The sequence below is a fragment of the Convolutriloba macropyga genome, chromosome 5 (genome assembly GCF_964194025.1).
Source record: "Convolutriloba macropyga chromosome 5, txConMacr16.3, whole genome shotgun sequence".
In the NCBI taxonomy this organism is placed as follows: Eukaryota; Metazoa; Xenacoelomorpha; order Acoela; family Convolutidae; genus Convolutriloba; species Convolutriloba macropyga.
In genome coordinates, this window is record NC_134472.1 from 45,769,745 (window position 1) to 45,782,780 (window position 13,036).

The 13,036-nt window shown below is 34.3% G+C and overlaps 1 protein-coding gene across 3 annotated transcripts in view; it reads left to right on the plus strand.

Annotated features, from left to right (window-relative positions):
* The window catches only part of LOC142340035 (uncharacterized), a 50,578-nt gene extending 39,122 nt beyond the window's left edge, over positions 1–11,456 (plus strand). For 2 of the 3 annotated variants that reach the window (XM_075390434.1, XM_075390433.1), the window contains exon 4: positions 11,140–11,456. In XM_075390434.1, coding sequence (XP_075246549.1) covers positions 11,140–11,330 — 191 coding nt within the window. In that variant the 3' untranslated portion in view covers positions 11,331–11,456. The remainder of the gene's footprint in view (positions 1–11,139) is intronic. The other variant, XM_075390435.1, reaches the window with a different exon arrangement.
* The last annotated feature ends 1,580 nt before the right edge of the window (positions 11,457–13,036 follow it).

Consider the following 13,036-nt stretch of genomic DNA (forward strand, 5'->3'; position numbering starts at 1 on the left):
CACATTGAGCTAGCTGAAAAACTTTAAAGAACAATGACAAGGGTACACAAATTTTTAAATATTCAATATCTGGTTCGTCTTTTTGTTGTTGAATACATAAGATGTTACCTACAAAACTCAGTTTCTCAAAGTAATTAATGTACAACATTATGGCTTTAGATTGTCAGAATTCAATTTTCTTTTCATCTTTGTTATTGTTCGTCCTTAATTGGCGAATTTGTTGTATCACTGGGTCTTTTAATTGTTCTTGACAAATTACCGATACATTTAAATCAACTTCTTTAGAGAAGATTGTCAGTTTATTGATGAGTTCTCTTGCATCTTGTATTTTTGTATTTTCGGGAAATTTTTTTGCTAATTCGGTTTTGTCTATACAAGTGCTATTTTTCACGAGAAAAACTTTATCGTATTTTAGAAGGAATCTGTACTCCGAGTGTGTGGTATTAGTTTGATCAATGTAGAGTTTGTCAAAATCTACTTCCGGTGACTGGTTCTCATTGAACAATTCAAATTCCGAAATTGGGTCAAAATTTTGTTCGGTTATCCCTTCATCAGGGTAGGAATCAATTTTTGTATAATGATCAGACGTTTCGTCTTCCTCCTGTTCTGATACAGGGGTTATTTCATATTTGCGGTGACGCCTATAGTGGTTAATTGATGAACCATACGAGAAATCTTCCGAAATATTGTTTATTGAGCAAAATCTGTTTTGATTATTGTCGTACTTTTGCTTTACCATTTTGTCATTTTTGAAAATGAATTTGTCGATACCCGTTATGCTTTGTTTTAGGATTGGAAAAAAATCATCTGCCGGTCCCTTTTCATTATCACGCAAAATGAAGTATTTTTCCTCGTTACCATGCTCGTCGTAAAAACTAAGGTCTTTTGGTATCTTTTTGTGTTTAAGTTGATACTTGTCCAGATCTTTAAGTTTTACATTGCGACTTAGGATGTCGGGAAAAGCTAAGTTTTTTCCTTCAGTCCAAATAATTTTCAAGTTTTGAAATTGAGATATTACTAACTGGTACCTGAAAAACCTGTGAGAGAGTTTTCCTCTTCTACCCCATAGATACATTAAAGGCTTATGGTCTGTGTACACATATACGGGATGGGGAGAACCAATTAAGTAATGCTCATAAGTTTGTAATGCCGATATTACACCGCAAAGTTCGCGTGCTGTGGTACTCATTTTTTGTTCCTCTTTAGTGTAAATTCTAGAAATAAAAGACACTATTCGTTTCCCTTCTGGAAATTCTTGAACGAGAATTGAGCCTACTCCTATAGAAGAAGCGTCTACATGCACGTGGAAAGGGTATTTAGTATCAGGTATTGCTAAGATAGTATCTTCGCTTATCCTGTTTTTAATGTCGTTAAACAGTTTTTCGTGTTCTGTTGTCCAGACAAATTTAGTTTCCGTGCGGGTTAGGTCATAAAATGGTTTGCAGTCAACATGCAAATTTTTGATGTACATGCTGTAGAATCCTAAGCAACCTAGAACTCTCATGACATCACGTTTGTTTTCAGGCGACTTAAGTGCTTTTAAATCTGCTACTCGCTTCTTGACTGGTTGTATCCCATCTTTACCTACTGCATGTCCCCAGAACTGTCCTAAGGAAAAATTTAGTCTTTTCAGGTTGAGCTTTCAACCCTGATTTCCTTAAAAGTTCATGGTACTTGTCAATTATTTCAAACATTTCGGTTTCATCTTGCGCTTGCATGATGGTGTCATCAATGTAGGTTATAGCTTGTTTTTTTCTAATTAATGGTGCAAAATGGATAGTCATTATACGACTGAAGAAATTGGGTAGACCGCATAGGCTGTAAAGTCCGCGTTCAAATGTGTATTGCTTTGGACCAATTACAAAACTTATCAGCTGTTTGGTTTCCTCTGTTAGAGGGACTTGGTTATAGGCTGAACAAAGATCACTCGTTGTGAAGAAATTACCTTTAAGTCTAGTTAATAGGCTTCCGATTGGCTCTAGTGGCCATGAATATCGACTACGATCTGTTATTGAATTCAAATATCGGGCATCTATAACCAGTTTTACTGTGTTCCCCTTGGGTAGGATTATGATTGGATTAATAAATTCTGATCCCATTTCTTTATCATTACCCATTTCCCGGATTATACCTGTTTTACACAGTTTTTCCAAAAGGTTTTCTTGTTTTTCCTGATAATGTAATGGTACTTTGGATGGTCTTTGTTTTGTCAAAGTTGAATTAGGTAAAAGTTTAACATGAAACTTTTGTTTTATCTTTCCAACAACGTATTTGTGTTGAGAGTAAACGTCTTTATTATTAGTTAAAGTCCTCAGTAAATTGTCTAAGTTTTGGTCATTGATATCAGCTTGACTGAAATCAAATTTTTTGAGAAACGCTTGATCGGTTTTGGGAAGTTCAACGGGTCTGATGTTCTCATCAGTTGTTTCTAATTGTGGCTTAAGATCATTGAGGTCGTCGCTAAAGTCTGTTTCTATTTCGTAGTTGTTGGTAAAATCTTGTTGCCTTTTTTGCTTTTCTGTTTTCTTTTGTTTTTCAGGAGTTTTGCTTGCAAAGAAATTTTGAATTTTTGAAATTTTTGGACCTTATTGTCTAATTTCAATGTCTTCTAAAGTGTGCCCAATAGGACCCTTTTGGATGACAACATTGTTGTTTTGAGGATTTTTTAGCATTGGTAATTCCTTTTCTTTTCAAAAACACTGAACGTTGTAAGTATAAATTCCTTGAGCTTGCAGTTCACTTCCAATTACGAAGGAGTTCCCTTTCTGAAGAATTCATTCGGAGGTCTAATTGATATTACTCGAGTTGATTTTGGTGCTAATGGTAGTTGCTGGTCAAGAGTTACAATTTTGTAAGAGCTAATGTATGGATAGCTTTTCGTTTGGTATCTAGATGATGTGACGGCTACTTCAGGGTAAGTTTTTAAATCAATTTTTGGAGTGGTTAGGTCAATAGATTTTAATGTAGATTCAAGGAAATCCATTCCCAACAAATTCGGCTTGCAACCATCTTTGGCTGAAACCCATGTGGTAACTTCCGCTTGATACTTTCCTTCAATGTCGAAAGAAGTTTTGAAAGTAATTTGACCTAGAAGTTTTAGTTTCTCACCATTAACCGCTAAAGTATGATTTTTTGAAGCTTTCATCTCAATGTGTTGTAATTTACATAGTTCAAGATAAGTGTGGTAATTAATTATAGAGCTTGATGCTCCTGTGTCCAATAAAAACTGTGTTTCTAAGCCGTTATTTTTATTTTTGTCTCCGACGGATTGGTATAAATTAATATAAATATGTGAGTAACTTGCTTTGTTATCAGTAGTGTTTATGAACGGAGACCTGTCTAGTTTAAATGCTCGTTGTTGTGATTCTCTTTATTGTAATAGTCTCTGGAAGTTTCACTGGTAAAGTGAACTCGAGGGCTTCGCCCTTCACTGTTATCTCTTGAATGAGTATTTTGGTTTTGTTTAGTAGGTGTCCTATCTCGGTCATGGTCTCTACTCCTATCACGATATCGATTATCTGATCTTGGAGGACCGTTGCTTTGTCTATCCCTACTATTTTGCCTATTGTTATCTCTGTAAGAGTTGTTTCGATGGTTATTTTGTCGTTCCTGTGATCGGTTATCGTAAGAAGATGATCGGTAATTGTTTGAAGAGTTTGATGGGTACGGTGATCGATGTCGGTTGTCTGATCTAGAGTTGTTTTGATAATTGGATTGATTTTGGTTATAGCTATTTCTCTGTCTGTCCCTAGAATTTCGATTGTCATAATTGTTTGATTTGTAATTTTGTTGACCTGGTGAATTGCTCCTACTACGTTTATAATTATCTGTGAACTTTTCTCGTTGTTGAGGTGGGTTTCGGTTTTCGTTTTTAAAGTCCTTGTACTTAAAGCAGAAAGCTATTGTGTGACCTCAACGTTTGCAAAACTTGCAGAATCTAGTCTGGTTTTGTTTGAATCTGGGATTGTCGTTGTTGTATGTGGCGTTTATTTTATGATCTTTCATTAGATTTGCAATTTCTGTGAGTTGGTTTTTTAAACCTTCTATTTCTATTTTATTGTCGATACTACTTGAGGCAGTACCCGTGAATTCACTGCTAACAGAAAAACTTAAGTCTTTAGTTGCTACATGACCCTATAATTGTTGCCAAGTTGTAGCTGAGTTTTCTATTAACCGCTGATGTGCCTTTTGCTTGAGTGCAGGTGGCGTTAATCCTCTTACAAAGTACTCCATACACTTAGCGTTACGCTAGTTGTTGTTAAAATCTGGATCTGACCATCCTTTTTCAACTGCTTTTGTTACTCGGTGTGTATAGCTTTTTATCAATTCATCTGGTTGCCTTTTAATACTCTCGACTTCAATTCTTTTCATATACTTGTCTTTTGCATCAGTAAAACGGTCAATGAACTGATTTCTAACTTCGTTCCATGCTAAACCTGGTGCTAAGGTTTCAAACCATTGGGCTGCGGGCCCACGCAAAACCGAACCAAACAACATTTTTTGTCTAGCGTCGTATGCTGCTTGCAAGCCAGCATCCGCAGGATCTCTTGTTTCTAGTGAGAATTGGATTTTTCTTTGTATTAAACTAAAGAATTCCTGGGCATCTTCAGATGGATCTAAACCTGTAAATTTCTCTAACGGTATGTCGGGGTACGCAACAACGTTCGCTGCCATGTTTTATTTTAGTGTACGAAAAGGATATTTTATACGAAAGTATTATTAGTTTGGGTAATTAGTGTAGAAAATATTTTTGTTATAACAATTAAGTCATAAAACGCTAATACTAAAGTAGAAAGTTGAACTGTTTGTTTTGTAATATGAATTTTATTTGTTTAGGACCCTTTAATGATTGTATTTTAAATTCAAAGTTTTTGCCGTTTTCAGTGCTAAAAACTTCAACCCAAGAGTAAATATCGGTTTGCTCAACGGTAAAATTTAATAACCAAGGATAAGTGCTTTCAGAGTGTTTAAATTCAACAGAATATTGGTGAAATCTGTTTATTTTTGAAAATCTAATTTGTGTGACAAATTCTGTTTTTATAAGTATTTTAACTCTATCTGGTAAACTCGGATCGTCAGGAGAAACGTTGATGTATTTCGGTTTAATGATTTTTAAGATTTGTAAACCAAACGGGGAAATTTTATTTTGGTGGCTCATCCACACGGAAGATGATAACGTTTATGCTAATTCTATCACACTGTTTTGATTTCTTAGATCAACCAAAAGTCCTTTGAAGTTTGAGTTAGTCCACTTATAAGTAATATAGATTTCGGTCTGTGTTTCGTTAGGAAAATGATGGTAAATGCATAAAAAGTTTCTGTTCTGATCAGTTAAATAATATGAAACTTTGCCTATTTTGTTATGTACTTTAATACTTATATTTAAATCTTGAACGTTTACTTTAATATATGACATATAAATAACATAGAACAATTGTTTTTGTTGTTTTATTATTGTATTTTTGTATGAAATTACACAGAAGACAGCATAAAAACGTTTAGTACGGGATATTTAGTACATCAGTAGTAGTATTTTTGTAGCTATTATTGTGTTTAGATATTGTTTCTAAAGTGCTTGAGTCTGTTAATGACCGTATTTTAACATGAGACAACAACTTTTCTATGATAAATTTGTGTACAAATTGGGTTAAAAAGGCTAGTTTACGCTCTTTTAATTAATTATTGGCTAAATTTTCTGCAGGAATCTCAATCACACTGTTTTTATATTTTAACAAAGTTAGTAAATTCTGAAAATTAGGGTTCTCAGATGCATAAGTTATACAAAAATTAGCTGGGGAATTATGCTCAAACACGTAGAAAATAGCTACAAAGGTAATTCCGTCAGTAATAAATCGTGTTGTTTTACCCTTTCTAGTGTTTTCTATTGCTGTTAGATTAAGATGTTCTACAAAAAACTATTCCAGTTTGGTCCATGCACTGTTTAAAACCTTTGTTGGTGAAATTGTACTTGTGAAACCGGTTAAAATGGGGATTTCTCATCAATTTATGTTATTTTCAGGCTAAAAATCTATGTTGGGGGGATGAAATTTAGTTTAAAACCCGTTATTCTTTGTTAAATTAGGGCCTTATTGAGATTTATGTGGTCAAAACTTGGTTGATATTTACTAATTTTGTGTAAAAATGACGTTAATATGGCTATTTTCTTGAGTAATATTGGTTAAAATTGGATAAGAATGATGTTTTTAAGGCTTAAATGTGATTAATATCCGTTAAATTATGATAAAAGTGACGTTAATTTTGTTAAAATCTGGTTAGTTTTTGAGGATTTAGGTCAAAATGATGTTTATTTGGTTAAAATTTGATTAATATAACCCCACCCGGGTCAAGAAATTGATAAAACAGAGTGAATATTCAAATAGGGAAGGCTTATATTTGACCAAAATTGGGTTGGTTAATGTGAAAATGCAACAATGTGTGCTTAAATTTGTAGAAAATTTGGTATAAATTACACTAAAAACGCATTGGGGGGATGAATTCTGGTAAATTTTTAGTTAATTTGTTTGCGAATGCTATATTTTTGGCAAAAATTTAGTGAAAACTAGACATATGTTACTCTAAATATGATTTGGGGGGATGATTTCTGATTAAAAATCGGCTATTTAGTGTGAAAATGCTAAAATTCTACTGTGAATTTGGTGAAAATCGGCTAAAGTTTAGTTTAATTAGGTGTTGGGGCGGTGAAATTTGGATAATTTTTGGTTATTTGGAGTGCATATGCTAAGATTTAACCATAAATTTGGTCCAAATCGGGTCAGAAATAGTCTAAACAAGTTTTGGGGGGATAAATTCTGTATAGATTTCGATTATTTAGTGTGAAAATACTAAAATTTAAGCATAAATTTGGTCAAAATCGGGTTAGAAATAGACTGGGGGGTGAATTTTGTATAACTTTCAATTATTTAGAGTGAAAATACTAAAATTCAACCATAAATTTGGTGAAAATGGGCTTAAAATCAAATTAAATGTGTTTTGGGGGGATGAAATCTGGTTGAATTTCGGCTATTTAAAGTGTAAATACTTAAATTTGACCAAAAATTTGCTGAAAATTGGGTGAAAATTAGGCTAAATAGGTTTTGGGGGGATGGTTTTTGGTTAAATTTCGACTATAAATTGTGAAAGTACTTCAATTGTTATATAAATAAACTAAAAATCGGACATGGATTACCCCCACCCGGGTCAGAATAATTTTACAAGAGCAAAGAATCGAGTACCTGTTACTATTTTAATGTAAATTTACTGTATTTCGGCCGTAAATTTGATATAAATTACTCTATTTGTTTGTCGATTAGTGTGCTTTCACTTCTGTGGTAGTGGTTATTTTACTATTTTAATCCGATCGGATAGAAAAACAAAAATTCAGGCGTGATTCTTTCCTCTGGGTGCACCAGTTATCAAATTTGGCTGGCTGCTAAAGATCACACAATACGGGATCTCTTTATGTATGCCAGTTAAACTTGACAACAGATATAACAAATCGAAGGCAAAGATATATGCCTAAGACCTGTCTGTGCTATAAGTCTCAATTTAAAATTGTTGGGGGGCTGAAAAGTTCAATTAATTAAATAGATAGTTTAAATGAACAGGCTTACACTGAGTAGTATTTAACCGGGTTGAGCTGTTACTTGATTGTGTTGTTGTTAAGTGAGTGCGTCGTTGAAACTTCTTCAAGTCGGTTTCTCGTAAGAATGTTCTGTTTGAAAATTAGAAAATGTTCTTCTAAGTTAGAAGTCTTTTATATAATTTCTTCTCTGTTTGAATTTTGAAATTTATTTTGTATAAAAAAATGAAGCAGTTGTCTGCTGCTGGTCGTTGGCTCTGTTATTTGTCTCCCTAATTTTATTCCGTCCCACTTCGCTGAGAGAAACAATTAATTCCTCTCAGCTCCGTTTGGGCCGATAGGGAGCGAATCACAAACTCACGTTCATAGTGAGGTGCCTCTTAATTTTCCTATTGGCCGAGAAGGCGAGAGAATTAACTCTTTTTTATCTCACGGAAAAATTATTGAAACTTCAAAAAATAATAAAAATCTAAAAAGCTGAGAGCATCAATTACTGATTTCGTAGACGCCTGTTTTCTGCTTTTCCCCTCTTCTAAAACCGCAACAATTATGGTTTTCTTGGGGGCTTTTTATGCGACTCTATTGTCTTTTCCCCTGAAGCAATCTGCTTCATCTTTATTGAACTTGGGGGAAAGATCTGCATTGCAACTGTCAGAAGCAGAAGTAATTTAAATCAAAAGAAACTGTGGTTTTACAGGCCGCCTACGTTCAACAACGTACATTTTCTGTCCTGGATATAAGCGAGGAGATCCAGGCCTAAAGTTGTGTTATTTAAATAAGTCAAACTGAGTTGTTTAAATACTTGTGTACTGGTAGTCTTAACAAGCGTTAGTTTATTTAGCGCGCGGCGAAAGAATGGTTAATTAGCGCCTAAATACGTTCGCTCTAATGCGGGATTAATTATCCGTTCATTTGTAACGGCTCTCGTAATACTACAACTCTCAATAATTGTCTGCGAAAACGAAGATCTATTTACTCAAACATACTTGAACTTTGCGGTCCCATAAATGCTGCAATCAATTCTAGTGGCACTGATGTGTCAAAATGGCCATGCAATCCAAATGAAATGCAAAAGTAGGCTGAACTATTTTCGGCAAAAAAATCCCTCTTAAAAAGATCCACAGAATATTAGAAAGAAAAAATATCTTCACGGAAATAAATCCCCAGCTGAATTTAGCAGAGCAGCGCAATTCCTGCTATTGGCCATGGCTCGCGGGCCATGATTATACATTAGAGACCCATGGGACTTGATATGAAAATATTACGATCAAACAAATAACCGCAGCCAAAATTCAAAAAGAGTGCCAAGAGATATTGGAGAAACTCCAACTTAGCAGCTATCTGAATTATAAACCATCATTATCAGCTAAGGTGCCTACCCCTTATTAGATTCAGACTGGATTTTTTCCGTATGGGTTCATTTCCTAGACACCGGAAAAAATAATAGTCAAATCAGAGGTAAAGAAAAAGTCGTGTTATCATGAATTTTATTTTGGACCTCGTCAAAATCTTTACTACAGGCCAATAGTTGGCAGAGCTACCAAACCCTCAACAAAAACAATTTTGTCTAATATATTGTCGTTGATACTCCCGTACCGAACTCCAAGTCTTTATCAGTACTGGGCAAGTCTAAATCCAAGTCTTATTTTGTTTTTCAGTACTGCGCAAGTCTTAACACAAGTCTGACAAGTCTTGATTAAGACTTGGGTAACAATTGCAAGTTGATTCCCAAGTCAAAACCAACTGTTCAAAAAATTTTGAGTGAAAATTTTGAATTCCGAAAAATTTCGCAATATGTCATGATTTTCGCATTATTTTTGGCCACTTCCCTGGGGTGTTATAAAATAATGCCGGGCATAAAAAACTGTATGTTAGCACCCAGGGGAGTCGATTAAGCACAAATTGAGGATATTTCAGGAGTTTGGGGCCGTTTTCAGCCGTTTTTCAGCAGTTCCAGCCCCATTTATAGCCGAAATCAGCAAATGTTTTTAGTTTTCAGATAAACCAAATGTGGAACGTTTCCACCTGAGTCAAAATTCTTAATAGGGGTGCAACTGTGAGGTTCTCCATGATGGCCCAAGGTCCTATTGTTCGACGCCAAGTGGCAGTCGACCCTATTCTTGTACAAAATAATTGCAACACAAATCAACCGGAACAGGAATCAACTATAGATGTGCCTCAATTCAAACTGCCCCGTGAACCTATGTTGCAAGACTTGGATTAAGAGTTGTCAAGTCTTGCCAGGTCTGACAAGTCTCAAAAGTAGTATGATCCTAGCTCTCAATCACTACTGACACCTAGACTAGGAATTAGACTTGCCCAGTACTGATATTAGCTTGGCGTTAAGTGCGAGCGTTCTATGATGCTGTAGCAGCTCGGCATGGGTTAAAGCAATAATTTACAAACCTTTTAAAATCTGGAATATTTATAATAGTGCGATTGACTGATAAGACAAGTCTATCAGCTGTCATCTATCAACAATATCTTGATCTCAGCTTTATCTAACAGAGAGGACACTCAATTTCGAGACGTCGACAACAACACTTAAGCATCCAAATTAAAAAAGTAAAAAGGGAAAAGGCAACTTTGCTTCTCTCTGAATTAGAAACATTTCAAAATGATCCAATTTTGAAACGAAAATTATTTTGAATGATAACAGAAACTATTCGTAAAATGATCTGGTTGTGCAACAGTGATGAGCTGTTGCAAAATCACCACAATTTGTTGCCGTGAAGCAGCATGATTAATTTGCTCGCATTATTCCCCAAGGAGCCTTGATGAAGTGACAAAATAGTCATCAAGAAAAAAGAGCCTTAGTCAAAAAGGATTTTAGATGAAAACAATCAGACCAACAATAGCAACAGCAAACACTGAGAAAATGCTCCTTTTCTTTGCAAAAGCTCCAGGTAGCCATGGCTGACAGTTTGTCCGGAACTCTGGAAATGAAATAAAGCATGTCTGTTATTTCAACCTTGTTGAGTGCGTGCAGGGTCCCAGTTGTACATATTAACTGGATAATGTGCAGCAGAGCCAGGAGCAAACTATAATAATATAATTATAAATTGTTTTCTGGTGTTACAAATAAAAGCGCCATGGATTATATACACAGTTTTTTTTGTAGGCAAAATGTAGCACCAGAGAGGACACTATTAGACCGTATGGTCCGTTTTCAAGTGCCTCTCTGTGAATTTGTAATGGTAGAACACTCTACAAGATTCTGATGTTTGGGCTACTGAGTGATTGTATTAATAATGCATCCAAATTTTTATGGAGGTTTGATACATAAAAAGAATTTTTATAATAAAACATAGGCTTTTGTGCACTTTTGCGCAAGTACTGGACCACACGGGCTTCCTCCATAAATAAAGAGAACAAAGCTATATCTCGGAGGTCAATTGTTTTTGGTCGAATTGCTCGTGGATTGAGAAATTAAGCCATTAAAGTCTTAAGGCATTGAAAAGTAATTAAAAACAATTTTGTTAAGCAAATTCCGATATCCTTAAATAAACAAACTCATATATAGAATGGTACGTAATGAGGTTTCAGATGTTGTTGTTTAGGCCTGGAATGTGGGTATTGTTTGAGGATGCCCTATTGGCCAGATGGAAGAGACGAGAGACGAGTTGGAAGTCGGGAGAGAACGGTGGAAATGAATGGTTCAAACAGAATACACCAAAGACGATTGGGCTATTCCTACCTTATTAGGTCCATAGAGCAATACTTGAAAAATGAATCAATTAATACGCCTTGAAACAACTGCCTTTTTCATATCTTTTATTTAAATCAACATGTTTTAATTTTGCTTTACTGGGTATTAGTGCAATTGATATTTGAGTTATCGGTTTGTGATAATCAGTATTAACTATTTTCATTTGTGCTGCTTTTAATAACAACAGAACTAGATTCCTTGACGAGAAATGGAAAAACGGACAAAAACAACTAATTTTTTTTGTAAAAACAACTAACTTTCTTGAAAAAAAATGTTAACTCAAATGGCGTGATTAATTTAAGGACCATCAGAAAAAGAGCAGATGACTTTTCCATGAGCGGTTTATAAACACTTTTGTTAGTCATAACATACTCAATAGGTTATAGCATTCACAAACCTTAGAAGGGAAGGAAAACAGAAATTAAAAGTTTTTCGTTCAACTTAAAACCCGCAGAACAAATATTCCTCTGATTTGTGTGTCGTAAATGAATGCTACAGTGGTTTGCACAATTTTGATTTCACTTGAATCCTTCACTTGTAGGCTTCAAATAAAAACCTTTTAGATTTCATTTATATAGGAAACTTTAAATTTACATCAACATTGTAAACATTCCTTAAATTGATCTCTACTCTCAAAACGTAGTGTCATTGAAATAGCAAAAACAACAATTAAATAAACTAAACAATTAATTTCACGTCGAACGTTTTCATCTGCAATCAACTCTTTACGCCCTCTCGTTTTTTAAAGGTATTCCAATGTTTGGACAGTCGTCGCTACTCACTTGATCCTCGTATTTCAAGTAGTTTGATCTCTTCACTCATCGAGTGAGTCGAAAAGAAAAATCTCTTGGAAACTCTTCCGTATCGTTGGGTGAAAAATTGGTCCCAACTATAAAAGTGCTACCAACCAATTAAGACAGCGTAAAACTCCAAAACTCCAAAGAAATCAATGAAATTTTCCGCCAAACGTTAGGCTAAAGATAGGCAAAAATGGAGGCCAATGTCACTGTATGTAAGTATAGCTTTGTATATACTTTTTGTAAAAATTGGTCATTTTGTTGTCCTCAGCTGCTTCTAGCGAAAAGTCAGCGTTCGTTATCCTTTATATATATATATATATATATATATATATATATATATATATATATATGTGTGTGTGTGTGTGTGTATATATATATATATATATATATATATATATATATATATACGCACACACACACACACACACACACACACATATATATATATATATATATATATATATATATATATATATATATATATATATATATATATATATACATATATATAAATTTTATTGATCCATTTCATCAAAAATTAACAAAAGTTAACAGTTAACAACAATGTCGGAAACAAATTGTTCCGGTTAGTTTATTGCCAACAAATGAGCTGCCTTTTGTCTTTTTCTGTCGCTTTATAGGAGTCATGTGAAAAATTCTGAATAGTAGCAGGTTTTAGTAGCTTCTTATAGATGAAAACGGAACCTTTTACTAACTTCAATTGATAAAGTATTTTAAGAGTTTAAAATCAAAAATTTAAAACTTTTGAAGGAAATATAGAAGTATAATTTAGCTGTGCCTCTTGCTGTTCCTTTTTGTCTACTTGTTACGTAGTAGTCTCATTTAATACAGGTCGCATATCTCAATTCTGGTGTTGAAAAAACGCATAATTGACGATATCTAATGTTTTTAGTGTATTGCGTTTTGTTTCAAAGGCCTCAGCACCGT